This window comes from Engystomops pustulosus, chromosome 1 (genome assembly GCF_040894005.1).
Source record: "Engystomops pustulosus chromosome 1, aEngPut4.maternal, whole genome shotgun sequence".
Lineage (NCBI taxonomy): Eukaryota > Metazoa > Chordata > Amphibia > Anura > Leptodactylidae > Engystomops > Engystomops pustulosus.
Window position 1 is genome coordinate 199456786 of NC_092411.1, and position 24752 is coordinate 199481537.

At 38.5% G+C, this 24752-nt stretch overlaps 1 protein-coding gene and 1 long non-coding RNA gene across 3 annotated transcripts in view; one reads left to right on the plus strand and one right to left on the minus strand.

The window, feature by feature from the left end:
• Window positions 1-24752, plus strand: part of GRID2 (glutamate ionotropic receptor delta type subunit 2) — a 716446-nt gene that overhangs the window by 686060 nt on the left and 5634 nt on the right. For both annotated transcript variants that reach the window (XR_011849003.1, XM_072117803.1), the window contains exon 15: window positions 18111-18351. Coding sequence is in view for 1 of the 2 variants with exons in the window: in XM_072117803.1 (XP_071973904.1) it covers window positions 18111-18351 (241 nt within the window). In the remaining variant the exon portion in view is untranslated. The remainder of the gene's footprint in view (window positions 1-18110; window positions 18352-24752) is intronic.
• Window positions 1-24752, minus strand: part of LOC140070843 (uncharacterized) — a 44478-nt gene that overhangs the window by 9792 nt on the left and 9934 nt on the right. Inside the window, exon 2 of the long non-coding RNA XR_011849004.1 lies at window positions 21304-21388. This is a non-coding gene — a long non-coding RNA (uncharacterized lncRNA). The remainder of the gene's footprint in view (window positions 1-21303; window positions 21389-24752) is intronic.

Consider the following 24752-nt stretch of genomic DNA (forward strand, 5'->3'; position numbering starts at 1 on the left):
TTCCTCTTAGTGCAAACCATAGTTGTCATGGAATCCACATTAATTTCTCCGATTCAGTATGTGGGATCAAAACAACATCATAGTCCGTGTCATGTAGTTCAAAGGGTCTTTGATCCATGTCTCAATATATAGCAAAAACCTAAAAAAGAGCAATAATAATTCCTCATCTCTGAAAGAAAAACACAGTTAAATGTGAAAGAGGAATATAATGTGTATTGTTTTACACATGATCTGCATACAAAAGTATACAAGGAGCTAACAAAGCTTTAAAGAGTTTTCATTGGGAAATATAATAAACTAGTAGATAGCCCGAACCAGGACAGTGACTGTAATAGAAAATGCATTAACTTAAGAGCAGAGTTCTACTACCACGATGATGACTATTTATGCTGCTCACATCCATGCTCTTGAAAATCACTTTTGGATTAAAATTTGTAATTGAAATGAGGGCGCTGTGTACAGCAGGAGCAGCTCAGTCATAACACAGTTCAGAGTAGCAACACCCACTCTCTGCTGGGATCTTTTTCCACGTTTTTCCACCGATACTTGTACACAAAAACTATTGATCACCGCAGAAGCCAGTGATTAGCCAGCAGCAAAAACAAGAATATTATTGTGTAGCACATACAGCAGCCATGATATATACTGTGCCACTGTGTATTGTTGATCAGTTGTTGAGGTAGTCCCTTTGGATGCTAAAACTAATGTAACACTCAAACTAATGGAGACAGTAATTGTTATTAAACTATAGGCAAGGATGAGCGATTTATTGTTGGCCATAAAAATAGATGCCTCAAAAATCATAAAATATGCTTAGAATACTTTAAATGAAACAAACCAATTACATGTATTGTAAAATTAGCTGTATCTACACATCTACTAAACATATTTCTAGGGTTTTCTGATAGTTCGTGTATAATGAATGGAGAAAGTGACTACCAGTCAACTCCGAACAAAAGGATAGGACAGTGTCATTCTAAATTACCTGATCCTTAGTTCCCTCAATTAAAATTCAATCCATACGCAAAACGGGATCAAACTTTTGGTTAAACCCGAAAGGGACAGCTTATGTGTTATCTGTGAAGTATCAGGAAGATCCCATTCACATTAGATGGTGGTCTTTTCGAGAAAAAAAAATATTTGGCTTGTAGTGCTAAGTATCTGCATAACATGGATACCAAAGTAATAATTTTGGGGACTAGTTAGAGAGCCAATTAATTGCAGACTAAAAAATGAACCATCTCTGTATACAGAGGGCTCACAGGATATTGCAGCAAAGACCCAACATTAATTCTGACACTGATTACAGTTGTTAACCCCTTTTATGCTTTGGGCAAAACTGCCAGCGGCATGTAACAGCAATCTTGGCAGTGACTTTCGCAATGTCATTGGAAAAGAAGATAATAATAATCTAATAATAATCCTTATATATATATATAGCACCATCATATTCTATAGCACTTTACAAATCATAGGGGGCACATATAAATAAAATAAACATTACAGAGTAAAAACATAGACACATGGAACAATAGGAGAGAGGGACCTGCTTGCAAGAGCTTACAGTCTATAAGGAGGAAGGCAGTGACACAAGAGACCTGTATAATGGTCCAGCCATTCTTTACAGAATAAAATATTTTAATAAATAAAAATGCTGCAGCTTGAACGAGTTATCAGCCACTATCTTATATACAAGGTCCAAGGTAATTGCGACTGCAAGCCTGGAGCTTGGTATCTACCTGTTGATTGCCGGATAACAGATGGGTAGACGACGTAGAATGGGTTAGTAAAGAGAGTTGACATTTCTTGCAATTAGTGAGTGTGATAGGCCTGCCTAAAGAGATAGATTTTAAGAGCACATTTGAGGCTTTGGAGGGTGGGCATTAGTCTGATAGTCCAGGGAAAGTAATTCCAGAGAGTTGGTGCATGAGAGGTTCAAATTAAAGTAGAGATTAATCTAAGGTCAGCGGCAGTTCCGCGAGGCCCGCCGGAATGCACTGAAGTTCACCGGCCTATACCTGGTGAAGGTAAGCGCGAGTCCCGCAACACTTTTTTTTTTTAAATGCGGCAGTTTTTCTGAATCCGTCAGGTTTTCATTAGGCTCCCCGTTTTCCGTTGCGTGCATGCCAGCGCTGATGCGCCACAATCCAATCGTGTGCGCCAAAATCCCGGGGCAATTCAGGGAAAACCATCGCAAATCGGAAATATTCGGGTAACACGTCGGGAAAACGCGAATTGGGCCCTTAGTAAATGACCCCCATTGTGTGCAAAATCCCCATATACTGCTATACTGTTGTATGGTAGTATATGGTAGGATGGAGCAAATAACCTAGGGTTAAATTACCACAGGGGGAAAAATAGTTAAAAAGAAAATTATTTTTTTTAAAACCTAATAAAACTTGTATGAATTTGGTATTCCCATAATCGCACTGACACATAGAATACAGGGGAGGGGTTATTTGGAGCACACAATGAAAGCCATAAAAACAGAGACCGTCAGAAAATGGTGTAGTGAACTTTTTCATCAAGTTCACTACAATTTGAATTTTTTTCCCAGTACACAGAATGGAAAATGACATTTACAACCACAAGGCATTATAAATTGTTACACAGAAAATAAGCCCTTCTAAATCTTAATACACAGAAAAATAAAAAAAAAACTTTGGATTACAGGTATTTAAAATTAAAATATAGAAATGCAAAAACTTAAAAGGGAATCAGCAGGAAGAGGTTAAGCATTTATGAATAATATTATATTGTTGCATTAAACATTTCTAATTATACCATAGATAACTAGCATAAGGTGTAGGCTTTAAACTGTGAATTCAAAATTAACATCTAATTAACATGTTCTCTGTAACCTGCGTATTTGTCATACGAGTTGCACTCGGGCAGCTATTTTTACAATATAAGGCTACATTCACACATATTTATGGGGGACGTTTATACGGCTGACGTATATACGGCCGATATACGTCCCCCATACACTCCTATGGGCTCACGGCCCTGTACGGGAGCGGTACGGTGCAGCACACATGTCCTATCTTTTCCTGTATTACGGCCCCGTGCGCTGTATCTCCCTATAGAGAGGGGCGGGGGTGAGCAGCGCTCATCCCCTGCTCCTCTCCGCAGCGCCGATGTATGCCCGCCGTACTACGGTATGGCGGGCATACATCGTGTGAATGTAGCATAACTACACAAATAAAAACTGATGTAAATTAATAATTGAATTTGTTAGAAATTTACATGTACTATACTGATAACAAAACACAACAAAAGCAGATTGGTAGATATTGCTAGGATTTAATTACTAGGCTTTGGTGGATAGTTCAAGCTAAAAGTTTGTAAGTCAGCCTGAAGCCTCCATGGAAATTCAAATCCGAGAGATAAGCTCTAAATATAATCAATAATTTTAGCTGGCACTGGGAAATTTGAAAGAGTTCTATCTCTGAGTGCTGTGGCATTGGAGCAGGGATTAGACCTTAGCTCATTTTATAGCAGCTTCTTCTTTTAAACTACCTATTACTTTCTTAAACCTTCTCTCATGATCTTTATTCCATTTACTTATCCAAGATGCTGGAAAGCAGAGCTCTGAGTATTTGATGGTACACAGCATTTTTTAAGACATATAAATGTATAAAGCAAAAATGGCATGCCTGAGCTGTAAAATCCGAGTTGAATACAGCTCATCTCTATTATGGAGCGTAATGCCGGTTTTATAAACAAGCTTAGATACCATATGACAAGTGTCTTAAGGAAGAGAAAATAGAATACAAAGTAGGGGAACAAATCATTGTGTATGTTGATCAATGTCTTGTGTGGGGTGGTGAAAAGCAAATATATGGTTTATGTTGTAGATCAAATCTGTTATTTTTAAATTTTTGACAATGAATAGAAGATTTGAATATTCTAGTTCATAGACCTTTTATATTAAACAAAACATTGCATCCAGTATCAAATACCCAAATATGAAATGGCTTGTTAACCTCAGTCCATGTTCACAAGATGCTATTAATTTACGCTTTTGGACCTAAATATTTGCATTCGGGAAGTAGCAACATTTGTTCCTAATATATTGTTAGCTCTTGTGAGCAGGACTCTCACGCCTATCGTTTTATATAAGTATGTTTTAACTCTATGCACTATGGAATATGATGCCGCTATTTTAATGTAGATTATGATTATTATTATTGTTGTTGCTGTGTTAAAAAAAACACTTTTTGCTACTTACCGGACACAGACACATGTGTGTTCTACTCCAGGTGCACTTGAAATGAGTTAAAAAAACTAATTCAAGTGCATCATGCGAACATGGTTATTAAGAGGGTCCTCTTGTTAAAATCAATCTGTGCCTCCCAGCTCCCCCAAAAACTGTGGCTCCATCACACTGCTGCCCCCTCATGGTGTGGCTCCTCTCATCTCCTCTTCTATTATGACCCCATCATATTGTTGCCTCCCTCAAATTGTGGCCTCCTATTGTGGCCCGGTCATCATATTATGGTTATTTCTGTTTGACCTTCTACTTCAGATATTAGGAGATTGCTGGCAATGTGTCTCTGTGCTAGGAATCAGAGTCAAAATTAATGTCATTTAATTGCTATATAACTATAGCGGTGTCTGTAGATTATCATATGCACTATATTATGGTATGTTAGATGGCTCTCTTTACAAACTTCTTGTATCAAATCTTCTGAGATGTCCTAGTACAGTGATGGCAAACCTTTTAGAGACCGAGTGCCCAAACTACAACAAAGACCCGCTTATTTATCGCAAAGTGCCAACACAGAAATTTAATTTGTGATTTATACTCCCTTCTCTGTCACAGTTTTCATTGATACCAGCACCTGGGGACACCAATAAAGCAGCAAATAGTCCCAGGTAGCACTGTCACTTTAATATACCTCTGTGCACAGCAAGTCCTGGGCTGTCTGGGACTGCAGCAATATACCTGGAGTCATCTCTGGTGATGGCCTGAGTGCCCACAGAAAGGGCTCTGAGTGCCACCTCTGGCACCAGTGCCATAGGTTAGCCATCACTGTCCTAGTAGGTGCTGAGATAAATGAAGGGTCTCCTGGATAACATTTCTCAAGCCGGCAGTTGTTCCTTCTGATGGAGATGAAACATTCTTCCATATGATCGACACTGCAGTTTTATATTTACCATAAATCTACCAAATCCTGGGCAGCTCAGGGATATATCTTCTTGTGTAACCCCACAACGCAGTGTGCACTAAGGAACCCTGGTCTCATGTGTCATGATGTGGAAATTAATTATTTTGTGTTTCATCAGTAACATCAAAATACTGAAAATTTCTAATGTTTAAGTAATGAAATGCCTTTGCTGTAACTAGTTATTTCTAGTGTGACAATATTATGTTATTCATAGAGAAGAACAAAGATCAGTGAGGGAATAAGTGAAACAAACATTATTAATGGCTTTTAGATCAAGACATGAGATTTGGACTTATTTTGTGAAATGAGTGAATGGTAGTTACTGAAATATGATTGACATCATGGTTTCTTATAGAAGCTGTTCTAGGAACATGCAGTCCGATTATGGACTACTCCCTGTATGTGAGAATGTACTATAGTTCTGGGAAATGTTGTGGAAATAAAGACATGTCTAGAAATGTGTCTCCTGCTAAAGCTCTAGAAAGAGGACATTCCTCCACTTTTGACTCTTGTGTGCTCTGGAGATACTAATATTCCCAATGAAATAACAACAATTTTGAAACATCTTTTCTGATAACTGCGAGTTGCCCCATTCACTGATATTCCTTCTAACAACTAATAAATAATCTGAGTGTCACCAATCTCCTGGTCCATGTGATGTCAGCATTGATTGGAAATCGTAAGTGTATGGACAAACCCATGCAAATACCAATGTGTTCATTTCTTTTATACATTTCTATAAGAAATGACAGAAGAATAGCACATCAGAGTTAAGAGAAAAGATACTCCAAAATTGTTTTTATATGAGAAATATATTGGAGTTAATTTCTCATGTAAACATTTTCTGGTGCAGGACATTTAAATTGCAAACTTTTAGGGTTTTGCCTTTTTTGCCACAACTTAGAGGAACAGGGAACAAGGCGGGCAAGTGCAACTTTAAGAAAGAACAAATCAAAGGTTTTAATATAAACACTCCAGAGAAAATATGTCAGGAGAGGTGATATGTACTTTCATTTTTTAAGTACATGTAGTCCTCGAATTAAGAACACTGACTTACAGACAGACCACTTCATGCTTATAATTTTCTGAATTTTAGCTCTAGACTGCAATGATCAGCTGTCACAGTTATCAAATGTCTTTGCAATTAAGCATTATTGTTAATCCTAGTTTTCAGGACAACCCAAAATTTAGAAAATCTGAGCTTCACAAGGACCAAAGATGTTTGTCTAGAGTTACACTTAAAAAATATACCTTTTCCGACTTACATACAAATTCAACTTGAGAACAGACCTAAAGGACCTATCTTGTATATAACCTGGGGACTGATTGTAATACGTAGGGAAAATACTGTATATATGTGTAGTGTTATTGTGGTGTAAAGTTATTATCACAAAAATACAGAACAAATTTTCTTTCTATGTTCTATTATGCCAGCTGATTTTTGGCTCAATTGGACATGTTCTTTTCCCACAAGCCCATGCCCTTTTTTTGGCTACCCTGTACAACTTGACATTTAATTGTCTAGCACATCTAATAAAGTGGCACAAAGCTTGCACAGTATGGTGCAAATTAAGTATAATAAATCTGCCTTATTATGTTGCTTCTGTTTCTATTGTTCTATGCTATTTGAAAATGATAAACGCCAATACGAATTTCACATACCTTGTGAGTTGATAGCTCACATGGCAGCATCACTTTTATTTGTATGAAGGAGAATACATTTTACTATTTTATACTTTCACTTATCACTTATCATTTTGTATTTACAAACCCAATGTTTATATCAGTACAATTCACAATTCGTATTTCATACAGAATCTCTAACCTTTAGCATCTGTTGAAGAAGGGGACAGTACCCTGATACCAAAAACAGCAACTATTAAAAAATTGGACATTTTTAGAGTGAACAGAGTCCCATTTCACTCAATTTATCTATTTTTCTTATCAACATTGTGAAGATCCCCAGCACATATGTGACAAAGAATCATGGGCCTAAAAATATCAAGTCTTCATCTTATCTAACACCTGTTGTTGTTTTATCACAATGTATCTTCTATGAGCTGCATCCATGAATCAGTTAACAACATTTGCAACTTGAGGGTGTTGTGACATGTATAAATCTGTCATTCTTGTTTTACTAAGTCAACCAACAACATGAGCAGGAGAGGAAAAGATAACACTGGTGTTTATTCATTCCCATTCCCTGGCTTTTATATATTACAAGCATATAATAGAGATCCAATGTGCTTTTTTTTACAAATAAGAATTTTTTTCAACCAGGAATGAAAATATCACTATGTACCTAAGAATGACAATGACATTTTAAAAGATCACTGGATGTGTTCTCCTTCCAATAGCAATTATGCCCTCATTTCTCAGTGGGGACCCTTGCCTCATCGTTCTGCTCCCCTCTATCTCCCTAGCTAGCTTTCATTAACCTGATTATCTATTCACTCGCTGCCTAGATTACATTTTACAAAAGATAATGCTTGCCATTTCTATAATGAGTGCTTGACTTTTACTGCTTACATAAACACACCAGATAGACAATAATTAAAGTTCACTAGTCAGTGCAGCTCCTAAGATTCATCATGATGCTAATTTGATTCCTCGACCCATTGTCTGTCATACAGGCAGGAAATTATTTTGTTGCCAATTCTAAACGTAGGAGAAGATAAATTGGTTCATGAGACAAAGTTAACACAAATAATCACTGTGTTTCTTCATATAAAACAAACTTAAAGAGTATGTGTCATACGACATGCTTAAAGATATTTTTCACTAAAGGAGGCCACCAACCATCTCAAGAATTCTTAACAAAGCAAGATGATATATTAAACAAAACTTTTACTAGTCGCCTTTACAACAGACCAATAGAGCCTCAATAAAAAATGTACAAAACAATTTGTACTTCTAGAGAATAGGCACACCGCCAAAAGGATAAATACAGATACAGATAGATAAAAAAAATTCCCAAACTTTAGTACATATACCTAATAACCCCTTAACGACTTGGCCCTTTTTAGTTTTTTCACTTCCATTTTTCACTCCCCACTTTCAAAAATCTATAACGTTTTTATTTTTCCACATAAAGAGCTGTGTGATGGCTTATTTTTTGTGTAACAAATTGCACTTCATAGTGACAGCATTTACTATTCCATGCCGTGTACTGGGAAGCGGGAAAAAAATTCCAAATGCAGTGAAAATTGTGGAAAAACTCATTTGTGGCGTTTTCTTGTGGGCTTGAATTTTACAGCTTTCACTGTGCGCCACAAATTACATGTCTACTTTATTCTTTGGGTCGGTACGATCACAGGGATAACAAATTTGTATAGGTTTTATAAAGTTTTCATACATTTACAAAAATTAAAACCGCTTGTACAAAAATGTTTATTTTAATTTTGCCATCTTCTGGCGCCAATAACTTTTTCAAACTTTGGTGTACTGAGCTGTGGGTGGTGTCATTTTTTGTGACTTTTGATGGCGTTTTCATTGCTATAATTTTAGGACTCTGCAATCTTTTGATCACTATTTGTAAATTTTTTTATATTTTTCAAAATGGCAAAAAAGTGGCATTTTCGACTTTGAGCGCTATTTTCCGCCACGGGGTAAAGCACAGTGAAAAAAAATTATTATGTTTTGATAAATCGGGCATTTTCAGGTGCGGAGATACCTTATGTGTTTATGATTTTTACTGTTTATTAATATTTATATCAGTTTTAGGGAATGGGGGGGGGATTTGAATTTTTAGGTGTTTTAATGATAATTATTTTTTTAAACTTTTTTTACTTTTGCTATTTTTCAGACTCCCTTGGGTACTTTAACCCTAGGTTGTCTGTAAGATCCTATCATATACTGCCATACTACAGTATGGCAGTATATGGGAATTTTCCTCCTCATTCATTACAATGTGCCGATAGCACATTGTAATGAATGGGTTAAAACGAAGTAGCCCCGGGTCTTCGGAAGACCCAAGGCTGTCATTGCGATGGATCGCCGCTCCCCAATGATCCACGGCAAAATGGCGACACCCATGCGCCACCATCTTTTTGAAGCCGGGTGCAGCATTGCTAGCACCGATCACGGGTGTCACCAGTAAGCCTTTGCTGCAATTTGCAGCAAAGACTTACCGGCTATGGAGAGACTCCGACCGCGAGCCCTGTCTATGCACCGGGACCCGGATTGCACCGTACTAGTATGGCGCAAGTCGGGAAGGGGTTAAACTATATGTCATATACAGGATCGGACTGGGGGGCCTAGGGTTCTCCACTGGAATTCATTCTAGGGGCCCACCTACTGAAACATGGAAATGTTACCTGTATATTCTTGGGTCCTATTTACAGAATGCGTTGCATTTGTTGCATTTTGAAAGGCAGAGCAGATGCATCAGGCAAAGCGAATCATAAAACACATCAGTATTAATAATGGCAAAAATGCAGATGTATTTTGAGTTGCATTTTTCACAATGCAAATACATAATGTGAACATAGCCTTAGACCATGTGCACAAGTCCAAATGCATTTCAAGCACCTCTGGAGAATCTCCTCCATGAATGCAGATATGTTAAGGCCTAAATGCTTGTGTTTTTAAGAAGTAACTTCTTACCAAATGCAGGCATTTAGGTCTAAACACATCTGCATTCAGGGAGGAGAAACTCCAGAGGCGATTGGAATTTATTTTAACCCTTTTACGACCTATGATTAAAATGCATGTCACGGGTCGGCCGCAGGTGCATGGAGAGGGCTCACTGGCTGTGCCCTCTCCATAGCCGGTAAGTCTTTGTTGCAGATTGCAGCAAAGAATTACCGGTAACACCTACGATCAGTGCTAGCACTGATCGCGGGTGTTAACCCACACATTGCCGCCGGCAAAGCTTGCCAATGATCGTTGCTTCCCGGGAGCTCATCAGGGAGCGGTGATCTATCAACATGACAGCTTCGGGTCTTCCTAGCTAATTGATAACTCATTACATATAGTATAGCAAGTAAATTTTAAAAAAAAATATTTTCTTTAACCTGTTATCACCACCCAGCATATAACTGAATATGAATCTTGCTACTATTCATAGCATAGTATATGTGAGTATCATAGCCAGTAGAGGATTATATTATGCCCTTTTTGGGTCCAAGGGATGACCGCCCAATAAGCCTTAGTTAATCTATATGAACACACATCTCTTTCACTGACCACAGCCCCTTCATGCCCACTTGGTGTGGAGGCATGGCCAGCAATTGCTATTAATTCTGAGCTTGTAGGCTAGATTTCAGGTGTACAAGCTCCAATAAATATGCCACAATTTGTCAATGAGCATGTCCATGCAAATGTGTTCTTATCTTAGCTTTAGGATTTAACATTTTATTGGCATTCATCCCTTGAAGAGTAATTAAACTTTCATCAAAATTTTATAAAATAATAGTAAACTCTGTAATATACTTTATTAAAGACATATGTCCTGTGTTCTTTTATCCCTCCCTTTCAGTTGTCTGTCCTGTACATCAGGATGATAACCCGTCTGATGACTTAACTCTTTACAGACAGTGTGGATAGGGTAATTAAACAATTTGGTTGTGCTCTATTCTTAAAGAGGACCTGCGACCCATAACAAACACTAGGATCTGCTTACTAAAATGCAGCAATGTTACACTACTAGCGTTATCGGAAACCTCAAATAAAGCTAGCAGGTACTGCTGCAAAGTACAATAGAAATGCCGGACCACACTCAAAGCCACTCCATAGGCCAGCGGTGACTGTTGGCAGTCACGCCCCTATATCCTCCCCCTCCTGAATACGACAGACTCTGCTCAAAGCTATTGTACTTCTATTCTATTGTACTTCGCAGCAGCATCTCATAGCGTTATCGGAAGTTTCTGATAACGCTAGCAGTGTAACACTGCTGCATCAGAGAATAAGCAGCTCCTACTGTTTTTTTACGAGTGACAGGTCCTCTTTAAGTAGTAAGCATGGTATGATATCCAACAAAAGATTAAATGAATGGCACTCAGTAGTCCCTACAGGGGTGGGGAGTTTACTTTCTTTAGGTATAACTACTCCAGGTAGTTAACATGTTTGTTAATAGAGCCAAAAGAAGCGCACGCCATTCATTTAATCCTTTCTTGAATATTGGAGTCTAGATAGTATAATCTCCTGAGAGAGCTGAATCATCAAGGGAAATACTCTCTAGTTATGGAAAGAGTTAATAATTTGCTTGTTTTTCCCCCCTGAGAAGGACTGAGTGCTTTCAGGTACTCCGCTCAATGCTGGAGAAAGAAACAGAAACAAGGCTTTACTTACTGAAGTATTTTACAAAGTTTACAATTATCGCTTGCACTATTCATTTTTGCAATTGTTTCAAAGTTTTAGTTTTTAAACTTAATTTTCTATATAGTATTCTCTGGGATAATGCAACACCTGAAAATATGTAGCGTGCTTCTCGCAGATCTGTTGAATGTGATATACCATAACAGGCTGGCTTGCATTGTGAATACTATTTTTGCGTAAGTGAATCCCATATTATCTTCAGGTAATGGACTTGACCTTGTGTATCATTGTGTCCCAATATTTGCAGCACTGTTCTTGCATGTATTCCACTGTATTCAATAATGTATTTCTGAATGACCTAAAACAAGCCTTTGTAGCCTGGAGATGAATTCCCTCATGAAACTTATCGGCATGTTAGCACTGCATGTAGTTACATATACTGAAAAGGTGGTCACTAAGACAAAAAGTGAAATTGTTGCTTGGCAACCTAGATTAATGCGGCTCACACTATACACAATGGAGAAGATGTAGGAAGAAAAGCTAAACATTGGAAAAATGAAAAGATGTAGAAAATACTGCAGTGGACTGTAAGACTTAGACGGTAAGGGCAGTAAGTCAGGTTTTATTGCACTTCTTGATCTAGATGGGTTACAAGAGGCCAGACAAACACTAAACTCAGGCACATTTTGTCACCTTACTTTGAATTGCTTTGTAAGGGTGACAATAAGAAATGTGTGCACAGGCAATAAACCAAAATCATAAAAGCAAACCAGGGTTTGGCTTACACTAAGCAAAACAATATCCTGACTTAACAATGCGTAGGCCCCGTGCCCAGCTAGGAGGATACATCTGAATACAGAATGTACTGGGAAGTTTTCTGGCAAGTTTTTCTCTCAGCTCATATCTGTCACCTTTTCTTTAAGGGAAATTATAAGCCAACAACTTGGTTCTAAAGAAAAGGAGTTTCGTGAGTCTATCTATTCAACTGATGATGATAAAGAGGGCCCCAACATACACAGATCAGGGATGACATTAACCCCTTAACAACCAGGCCCTTTTTTCATTTTTGCATTTTCATTTTTTACTACCCACCTTCAAAAATCCATAACTTTTTTTATTTTTCCATGTAGAGGGCTGTTTCATGGGCTTGTTTTCTGCATAACTAATTGGACTTCATTGTAATGGTATTTAATATTCCATGCCATGTACTGGGAAGTGGGAAAAAAAATTCCAAGTGCAGTGAAATTGGTGAAAAAATCCCTTTGCTTGAATTTAACAGCTTTTACTGTGCACCACAAATTATATGTCTACTTGATTCTTTGGTTTGGTACGATCACTGGGATACAAATGGATACATGGATATACAAATTTATATAGGTATAAATAGACCGCCAACCCCCCACCCCTGATGACTTGACAGGGGGCGCCGATCAAATCCAATATGGTGGTGCACATGCGCCTCTGGGATTTAAATGCCCCACCAACCGCAATATGCAGCAGACGCCCATCTTGTATAGAGAGGGATCAGCCGACGTGTGATGTACAGATACGTCACATTACATACTTACATAGTCAGAACACATATATGATCAGCAGATATACAGGTCCCTCAGTATATTGTGAATGGAGGGTTAATGGTCCGACAAAAAAACTTTTCACAGGTTTTCGCCTGTCTGTTCTCACTGAGGTGAGCTGTTACAAGAGGTTCTCTTTCTTCCCTGAGATACACTACATACTCAGCTAAGCTGAGCATGCATATGTATGGATAGGTTGGTAGGAATATCTGTCAAGCAAACGTTATGTGTAGACATCTGCAGGGAACAAGAAGCAGTCCACAGAATGATAGCAGCCTACAGTCTATAACCTGCCAAACACCTAAACTCTGCAACTGCTAAACTCTGAATGATGTCTTATTTTTTTGCAACCCATTAAAAAGGCAGACTGGAATGTGAAATTATGATTTTATGGGAAAATTCACATGTATTCCATCATTAAGCTTCTCTTTGAAGTCTACATTTTACATAAAACACCAGATTTTCAGTTTCTTCAACTTAATGCAAATGCTTTCTGGTGCAAACCTTATATACTTCTGGTTCCTTGTGCAGGGCCAAAATCTAGGAAGGGCTCCAGGGACATGCAACCAGGGGCCCCACCACTTTATTCATAAGAGGCCCCCACCAGCAGTGCCATTGCGCCACTCATGCGCAGGTCTTCAAACTTTGACAGTGACTTATTAGCTCTGTCAGTGAGTGTCTGCCCACCCATTCTTAATCTCAATCTCATGCAGCATGCTTTTCAGGAACTGCACTGCATGTAGAGTGGCATCTGAAGTATTAACTGTAATCTATGCATGCATATTTTGTAGAATATACTTAATGACTGCAAAGGTATATGAAGAAAAGAAGTAAAGTGTCATGCCTGCAGAGGTCTTTGTTCTGTGTACTTGTCAGTGCTTGCACTCACCCACTGAAATGTTTTAGAGGGAACCAGTTAACAGTTTTGACCTTACAAAGCTGCATTTATAGCTGGCCCTGGTGAGCTGCATATTCATATGTTTGTGTGTGTAAAAAATGTATCTTTACTCTAGCTGGTGCACATTGAGTGGGATCCCTTCAGACCTTCCCTTTTGTGTTACTGTTGCAGTACTGACACTGTTCTCATTTAGAGGAAAGGGAAGGGGCTGTGCATTGCAGTTTTGCTGTCGTCTGTCATATACATCTACTGAGGAGGCCTAGAAGACAACATTTTAGCTACCAATTAAAACATTACATTCACACAATGCGTTAGTAGTGTCAGAACTATTACAATGGGGGTCATTTATTTAGGGTCCGCGGACCGTGATTCCAACAGGTTTCCTGAATATTTCCATTTTGCCCTGAATTGCCCCAGCTTTTTTCTGCACGCGATCGGATTGTGAAACATCGGCGTTGGCTTGCATGCGACAGAAATCCGGGGGGCATGGACGTCGAACAACCCAACGGATTTGGACAAACCGCAGAATTTAAAAACGGAATTGTGTCGCAAAATCAGCACTCACATGCAACGGGAAGAAGAAGGTGAACTCACTAAGGTGAACTATCTTAGTGAATCGTGGCAGACCCGAATCCTCGTCGGACAACGCACCGCGGGATCGCGACAGGACCGTGTAAGTAAATCTGCCCCAATGTCTTCACTGCTGCTTGGCCAGCTGACCATATCATCATATTTCTGTATGATGCACGATCTCCCATCCACTGCATTGTGCCAGGTCTGTGGGATCTGACCAACATACACGACTGTTTCCACAGGCTGAACAAGTCTCAACTGCAGACATTTCAACCTGTGCTATTTATGCTTATTTGGAAAGAGGGCTCAACCCCAGTTCTGTTATTGGATCTAGCCTTACCTAAGCCATTTCACAATTGAGAAATGTGTTCAATGTGTTAAGGACACTTCCATATAAACATGTGGGACATGCTATTCCTACTATGTCCAGATGTGAACTTCCTGAACAATGATACCGGAGTTGGGGAATCTTGTTTTGGAGTTGGGAACAGGTGCCAGATTTTGAAGTCAAAGCTTTGAGCAAGTTACAGCATAGAATAGGCAAATACCATAATTGTCTAAGGAGTAAGAGTTTTCTCTCTGATGCCAGTGTGCAGTGAGCAGCCTTGTGCATCCACATGTAGTGGAATAAAACCTACTGTTTTCATTTACTGTTTAATCAGATATAGCAGCAACTTTTATTAAACATGCAGAGCTGAATTTAGCCAAACAGGACACATCTTGCAAACAACATCTGCGACGCAGCCAAATAAAACTAATGCCAGAAGATGCAGAATCCATGCCAGCTCTGTGTAACACTAGTTTCCCTTACTAAAAAAACAACTTCTTTTAAGGCAGAATAATCGCCTAGGTGCTGAGCGCTGCACAATTACAATGCCACTTACAACTTCTCAGTGAGTTAACCAAGGAAGAGAGTGCTGTGGGTTGAGAAATGGGCATCCTGCCTTGTTTTTAGAACGCATGAGTTATGAAAACCCAATGGGAATGTAACTGTTCACTTGTGAACAATTTTCCAGTACAAGCCTAACTTACCACGCTCTAGAATATACTGAAGAATAGATTTCTACATCAACATTATCAGGGGTATTGCGACATGGATAATTGTTTGAATTTAAAATAAAACATTGAATAGCACTGAATAAAATGCCGGTTTTCAGCCTGATAGATCAATAATTGCCATAGCTTTCTTCATGTCCTAATAACCGCAGCAGAAATTCTGTGGAATGTGACTGCCACCATGTGGATAAATGAGGAATAGCAATAAAATCCTAGACAAACAAACTGCGCTGGTTTTCGTTTCATTTTAAGTAGTTTATTCTGTGCCTTATCTGAGGACACTATTAAAAATAGATGTAACACTGATGCCATATATGTATTACTTTTATAACACTTTATTGTCTGTTGTTGAAGCCTTGCACTTTTGCAGTGAATATACATCGGAGTCTGCATATTTGTAAATTACAAGTTCCCACCAGAGGCGTAACTGCAGCGGCTATTTGGCCCGCAGTGTCAGGGGGCCCCGTCATCTGACCTGACACAATAAAGAATGGAGGATGTGCACCATTATATCTATATTGTACTGCACATTTCCAGCATAATATGTATATAACATATACTGTGATGTATATATGCAGTATCTGTGATGTGTATATGGTGTCTGTATACACTGTATGTGAGTATGTTGCATATGGCACTGTATGCATGTGTATATGCACATGAGTGTATTTATATATTTATATGTGTGAGTATACTAATATCTATATTTTTTAAGTGGGAAGGGGGGCCCCATGCAGTAGCCCGCTAGGGGGCCCGGTCCCTCCTAGTTACGCTACTGGTTCCCACTATCCACTGCCAATGATTGACAGTTTTCTACCTAGCACCAAAAGAGAGTGGCAGAGGGATTGCAAGGAGTTAAGCACCTGCTTATAATAAAGTGTACGTCTATGAAAACTACAGAAGGACAATGTCTGTCATTACATTATACTAGAAATATTCCTTTGTTGGCCTGGTCCATGCAGATTCGATGCCATCACACAGCTGCTGCAAATTTCTCAGATACACATTCAGATTACTGATTTCCTATTCTATCACTTCCCAGAGGTGCTGTATATGTCTAGTATCTGGTGACAGGCTATGCAGACACCAAACACATTGTCATTTCTGTCATCATATGCTCTGTGACATAGTATTATTTGTCACTTTGATGCTGGCCACATGTGACTGCAGAGAGATGCACCTGGTAAGTCACAATGGTCTGGCATCAGAGGTTCATTAAGAAGCTCCTGGGCCACAATGTAAAATGTATTATGGGCCCCCTTCTACTCAGCCATTTCAGGACCTAGGCACATCTGCTACCTATCATGAACCATCTGTACTAGCAAATGAGGTGGGATTTTTCGAGACTCCATCCAGTTTTAAAGAGCCAATGTCCACTGCGGATTTGTCTTTTAGCTGGATAGAGGATTAAGCCTTCTTAGTGTTTTTATAATGAATATTTACAGTTTTTATAAGATGGTGATTGAATTGTATTTCAGAGTTGCCAGTAGTGTAGGCAAAACCACTGCAAACCACTAAGTGGTTAGAAGTCAATTTTCACTGATAGTGGCCATTGCCACAGTTGGATGGGAAAGTTGCTGCCTATGGCAATGTCAAAGTTCATAGCTGGTGCCTTTATCAGACTGGACTAGTATTGAGTTGAAGCTTATTTTACAGTCTCTCCATTGTTAATCTTTACAAATATTCTGCCCTTGGTGTAATAGAAAACCATCTACATCCAGTTAGGACGGATGGAGACATCAGCATCTTGAGATGAGACTGGTCTCAGACTACTTTAGACTTCCTGTGGACAGTGTAGGTATACTGTTCTCACAGAGTCACAACCATCAAAAGAATGGGTCATGTTGACTGAGCAGGACTTAAGTGGGTTTGTGAAGTGCAATATGATGCTTGAAGTACCCTATCATGTAGGAATTGAGCTTCTTTCTCTGACCAATGGACTAAAAACTAGTCTGGTAGCAAGATCTGAGGAAAAGGTACTGGTGATGCTTTGGACTTGTGTCATATATAATAAATACATATAATGAATGACACATTGTAGGTGGGCCAAATTCTCCCAGACACATTCACAAAAAAAAATAGTTTAGAGCTTGTAGAAAGGCCAAGCTACACCAAACACACATGTTTAAAACTACATTGGGGTTTTACAGAATGGCAGTACATTTAAAGTTATGGCAGATCAGGAGGCAATAGACTCACAGTTCAACCATTTGCAACTGATTTTTTCAATTCGGGAGGCTCCAAGACTAAACATGGCTTGCAGCCCCACAGAATACCAAATCCACCCATGCCTTTTGGTAATGACCTAGGCCCTGTCACGGGAGCAGAAAGTGGATTTGAAGTACAGTGGTACCAGATGCCCCCTTACAACTTTTTATTGGGTCAGTTGGATTCAGTTATGTAAATTGGGAAAAAAAGCACTACATGCTGCCCTGGTTGTTCTGTAAACTATGATGAATTCTGGAGCTGAGGCTCCTGATCAGTCTTCCATTTGTAGCTGAACACTGAATGTCCATCCAGAAATAGACATAGCTTATTGTGGCCAGTGCATTATATAATGTAAGTGTTTGTCTCTTGCAGGATACTGGAACTTCAGCAGAATGGGGACATGGACCTATTAAAACATAAGTGGTGGCCACGCAATGGACATTGTGACCTATATTCATCAGTGGAGCCTAAGCAGAAAGGCACTGCCCTGGACATTAAAAGTTTTGCAGGAGTATTTTGCATCTTAGCAGTTGGTGTTGTTTTGTCCTGTGTCATAGCCATGGTGGAAACATGGTGGAATAAGAAGAAGGGCTCCCGAGTACCTTCTAAAGAGGTAACTATTAAAGACTTTGAAGTCATGTCAATCAGATGTTCCTCTGACAACGCTGTTTGCAGAGATGTAACTTGAGGTTTAAACTGTTCAGCCCCAATAAAAATCTGTAGCAGGCTCGGTAACTATAAAGTATTATTTATAGTGCCTGTCTCTTCATATGAGGAACAGATACTGCATGGGCTCACTAACACTTCTAGTCTTCATTGTGACAGCCACCCTCTGGCTGTTTGTTTTCTTGCTGATTCCTGACCAACTTTTCAAGTAGGAATACAACTAGGCAGGTTCCACACTTTAGTGACTTTTGACATATCCTGAATCCAAGTTTTCTTACACCCTTCCTACAACAGCTTGAGACACAGCAGAAACTAGCATGAAGCTGCAAAGTAGGTCAGATGAATCAAATATTTAAAAATGTGATGAATTACCCAGACCTCATTCCACATGCAGCCAGGAAAAACGAGTACATTTGGTTTGTACAATAATCCACTGTATCTGTTAGCGATGCTGCCAAATTCTAATCTGAAGCCAAAAGGAAGAAGTAAACAGATGCTTGAAATTATGATGGCCATCGACAAACAGTGCAATCTCACAGCGCTTGACTATGCTCCATTTCTCTCCTCTTATATAATAGGGTGACTCATACTGATGAGAAAAACTAGAACATATTTTACATTAAAATGATTTTTAGAAAAGCAATCCGTAACAAATAACTGGAAATAACAACATAGGATAGGCAAATACTTGTGCTCAACATCACAAAAATAATGCAATAAATAACAGATTAAATGTGCCATCGATAAATTATGTGGGGCTTGTCAGCGGAGCAATTTCTTTATACATTGGAGCAATTTCCTTATACATTGACATATGGGACAAATAGCACAGCACATGGCACTATTCCTCACAAATATGCTAGAATCTGAAGCAGAACTGCAAATGTGAACAGAGCAAAGCTAAATTTCTTAAGTGGGTTCCAAATAACCCCAGTGGGCTTGGTGTGGAATAATATCTAGCAGAAAGGAAGATGCATCTTCTGCATTGTTCAGGTGACTCTCACTTGTATTAGATTTTGGGATGCACTTTCCTAATAATTTTGCATTACCCAGTATAGTGTAAGTTCTTCTCTAAATTGCTGAGATTAGCACTTAATATGTGAGATCAAGTCTTCAGTCCTTTTAACTTCTATTATACTCCCAGAAAACACTTCAAAAATCAAGCCAACCAGTCCAAAAATATCTCTAACCATTATGGTTTATTTGCTTCATACACTGAAAAAAGCTTTTTTTGTATACTGCAACTTTACGGTAATGTATGTGCAACTCATTTACATGGCTGGCTATACTACTGCTAGGCTGAATTGAACATTATTCCTGGCTCAGGGCTAAGATCTTCTTTTATCATTATTATTATTTATAGAGAACCATAAATTCCATGGTTCTCCACATTCAGTAATGGGTTCACATTAAGACGAGAACAAGCACAAAAACAGAGAGGAACAATTGGGAGGAGGACCCTGCCCATGAGGACTCACAGTCTATATCGGAGGGTAGTTGGAGACATGAGGTGATGGAGCAGAGCAGTGAGGGTATTATGTGTTGTAGGCATGGATGGTTTTAGACACAGTGGGGTCCTGGGCAATAATAACACTGTGTAGTTTACAAACAGTAGTATGGTAAGGAAATCTGTAACATGCAAATAAGGTAGAATTTTATAGGGCAGATGATAGGAAGATTGATGATAGAAGATAAATATGAAAGATGATATAGATTTATAGATAGATGATAGAAGATAGATATGAGAGAAAGAAGATCAATTGATCGCTAGATGGATAGATAATAGATAAGACATAGATATAATAGGAAATAGAAAGGTAGATAGAAGATATATAGATATATTAATGGCTGATACAAATATATAGATGGGAAATAGACACATTATAGGAGATATATAACTAGACAGATAAAAAACATTGAAAATCCAGCAGCACCAAATAGCAAAAAAACTTTGTGGGTGCAAACCCCAAAATACTGGTCTTGACACACCAGACAGTTATATCCAAGAAAAAAAATGAGACTGCACTTCAAGATGAATGTGAAAAAAAACGCATGGGTGCTTTATTAACCCAAGTGCTCCAAGATGAATGAGAAAAAACGGATGGGTGCTTTAATAACCCAAGTGCTGCAAGAGGAATGAGAAAAAATGCATGGGTTAATAAAGCACCCATCAGTTTTTTCACATTCATCTTATTATCTTTTTTTCTAGGGGTAGCTTTGTATTTGTAACCTTTAATAAGTTTATAACTCAAAGCTTCTGTAGATACTATTTGCTGTCATTTTCTTTTGCTTTTTTACCTATTCATTACAAAGAGGAGATTATCTAATTGTATGAAATGATGTGTAACCCTAAACATAAAAAAACTATTGTGCCGCTGAACGTCAGAGGAGCTAGTGATCTCCCTGTAAAGAAGTGCTGCTACTGACATTGTAGTAAAAAGATAGTTCATGTTGTGATGATTTTAATCAGATTTTAGAACAGCAGATGTCCTTTCATCTGTACTTAGGCCAAATGCATGGCATGTGACAAATGACATCATTATTAATAAGGGATATTCAATTCAGATTTTGTGTAATGACAGTGCACAATACCGCAGACTGCAGCTGGTATTCAATATGGTTGAACACATGGTTTAAAATAAACAGACCTGAATGTACCAATGTTTTCTGCATTTGGGAAATATTTCTCCCTAAAATCTATGATTTATTCCTTACAGTAGTCAGATAAATAACAACATTGAATGGCATATTATGAGCAACTCAGCAGAGCCGCCCTATGGTACAATAAGTACTCAATTGCGGATCTTCACATGGGCGGTATGGGCTGGCGCCCAGGGCCTTTGGCTTCGGAGGAGCCCATACCCGGGCCATTAGTCTTAAAAAAAAAGTCTAAACTCACCTTGCATTTTCTTCTTCACGGGCCCCATGGCTACGTCTTCTGCTCTTCCAGCTCTCACACTTTGACATCATGTGTAGTGAAGCACCTGGACCAGAAAAGGAGAGTATGCATTCTTATTTCTTTCAAGAAGGCCCTGCTCTGAACATTACATTAAAAGGGGGCAACTGAAGTAGATATTTTATTAAAGGGGCCATCTGGGATGGACATTTAGCTAAAGGGGGCATCTGGGGTGGACATTTTATTAAAAAGAGGCATCTGGGGTAGACATTTTAGTAAAGTGGGCATCGGTTTTGGACATTTCATTAAAGGAGACCTCAGCTGTGGACATTTCATTAAAAGGGGGCATCATCTGTAGGCAATTTATTAAAGGGTCATCGGCTGTGGACATTTCATTAAAGGGGGCATCGAAGGTGGAAATTTCATTAAAGGGGGCTTCTGTGGTGCAGAATTCTAAAGAGGTCCATTTGGATGGAAATTTTATTAAAAGGGGGCATCTGCTGTGAACATTTCATTAAAGGGGGCATCTGCTGTGAACATTTCATTAAAGGGGGCATCTGGGGTGGATATTTCAGTAAAGAGGGCATCTGCTGTGGGCATTTAATTAAAATGGGGCATCTGAGGTGGACATTTCGTTAAAAAGGGGCATATGGGGTGGACATTTCATTAAAGGGGGTATCTGGGGTGGACATTTCATTAAAATGGGACATCTGGGGTAGACATTTCATTAAAAGAGGGCATCTGCTGTGGACATTTCATTAAAGGGGATGGTAGTCGGGGTGGAGGGTTTCATGCAGTTAGGGAATATGATTCGCTTTCCTAAATAGAATAGTTTATAAGAGCACGATTGTAGTTCATCATTAAATTACTTTTATGAACAGTATAAGATTAAGGATATAGAGTAGTACCTAAGTCCTTACATCCGGGCACATGTTGGTTTGGACCCTGGGGGAGGCCCTAGTCGTTTGAACAGCCTGGGGCCCATAGGACAGTTAATACACCACCGTGAATGGCCCTATTCATTTCAATACATTTGATAAAAATAATCAGGCTTTCCTATGCTGTTTTCTGATGAACTGTCATTGACACAGAAGAGAGGAGACATGTGTGTGGCCAAGATCTGTACAAAATGCAGCATATCCAAGATTTTTAGTTAACTTTTCATTTTCTTCTAAATCATAAAACACTGGCCTATGGCCTAAAGTTATTGCTACCAAGACATCCTATATGTGTCATCTTCACCACAACTGTTGCCAGTAAAATAGCTTTATTAATACATATCCTTAAAGCATGAGTAAAGGATGTCTCTTCAATACAAAGGAACAGTTAAATGCAAGATCCAGCTTGTCTTTTTTTATCATGAGCCTAATAAAGGAACAGTTGAACACACAGGACAGGAGCAGCTCCTCTATCCCTGTGTAATCTCTACACCCGATTTTGGCTTACTGATCCTAAAAAACAGGGCACAGAACTCAAACATCTTAGCTCCTTTTCCTCTATTCTTCGTGCAGTTTGCTGAAACAGCAAATGGTAGACTGTGAGAAAAATTGTCATCTATGCATGAAATGCCGTAATGGCTGAAAACGCAGAAAGTAATTGTCACACAGTTAAATAATTTGTATATCATATTGCTTGGGTAGCATTGAATTACTAAGGCTTCGTGGAAGTCTTTTACAAACAAATAATTCAGTCCAATGGAGCAGAAAACCTGCTATTTCTTACTGATATTGAGCAGGGATTTCAGCACCAAAGATTTTATTCTATGTACAAGATCATTTAAATAAGTTACAAGTGTAACAATTGCCTAGCCAAGCAACATATTCCTAGGTACATTGAAGCTAGTGGTGAATATTCAGGTTTGGCCTAATGCCCACAATCTAACATAACCAAAGGCCAAAATAGGTCAAATGTCTGGTTTCTGCCAGGGCTTACAATTGTAAGTCTGTGGCCTGGGGCAGATTTAGCAGCAGTGATTTATAAAGGGATTTATAAAAATTCCATGCCTTATACTATGACTGTCAATCATAGCGGGGTAGCTGCTGGGGATTTTACAGTTCAGGAAATATTTCAAACATGTGTATATGCCTGGAGCAAAAGGGTGTTGTTCATTCGTAACCAAGATTATTGAGAGCACATGATCGATTAGGTGTCTTATATCTGAGATCATCCTGAATAACCGTGAAATCATAGGGAAATAGCGTCACCATACATTGCTGCTTTTTATAGGAATGTTAATAATGAAAGGAAACAAGTTCTGCTAATGGTCTCAGTCATATTCTTTAAAATGTTGCAAAAAAATTATCAAAAAAACTTCTTCATAGATCAAAGAGGTGGCTTTGTTTTTAATTTGTTCTAGTTTTTGCTTTACCACAGTAGTGAATTTTGGCATTTATGACCATATTTCATTTAGTTGCTTTCCTACATTCCTAGTACACGCTATGAAGCGTGAAGATGGAAATCCTATTAAATTGGAATATACACTAGACCTTTGTATATGCATATGTCCATTTATATGAGTAACCAATGTGAAATATACATTAATTGACTAGAAGAATGGTTGTCATGAAACATTGAAATGCAGCTTTTACAGAATGTACATCAAATGGATTTCTGTTGTACTAACATAGTGTAAGCCATATTCATTAAGTCATAATGCACCCCACATTATTTTGTCCAGTTGTTACATTTTCATAAATGACCACATTTTCAGAATTACTATGATGCCAACAATTCACCCACAGCATGTAACCTGTGACTGGAGGATGGCTACTGGTGTGTCCTAATGCCATTTGGCTTCCATGCTGTTTGTCAATGTATAATTGAAAGAATACACAATAAATGCTTCCATTTTCGGAGAGTCTAATGGAAAGCACAGCTAGTGTGTTTAATACAAAAAAGGAACCTGATCATTTTTCCAATATAGTAGGTGTAGCTCAGTACACTGAGTGTAAAAAAATATAAATTTTACTTGCTGGCCTGGCCCCAAAGATTATAATTATTGCGGTAAATCCATTAAGTTTGCATTTTGGCATTATTCTTTAATACAGAATTTAGGAATAAAAACTTAACAAGCATATATCTTATCTAACGTATCTATGAAAAGTAGATTGGCATCCCCGCTACTGCATAATAGGATTTATTATTTACGAGCAGACATCTGCGGCCAGGAATCTCTCCTGATAAGCTCAAGGCCTAATGGAACTTGTAGCCCAACAGCTACAAAGTTACAGACTATTAAAGTCAACAACATCAGCAATGTATTACTTATAATAACAAACCAAAAACTTACTAATCGTACACTACCATACTTCACTGTAAGTACCATTGATATTAAGGCAAGGAATGAAGTATGGGAACTGTAGGATAGTACTACTGAGTAATTTTTGCCTTAAATGTTGCAAGTTTTAGGGTAGATGTGACCCTTTAGTATCTTGAGATATACACAACATGTT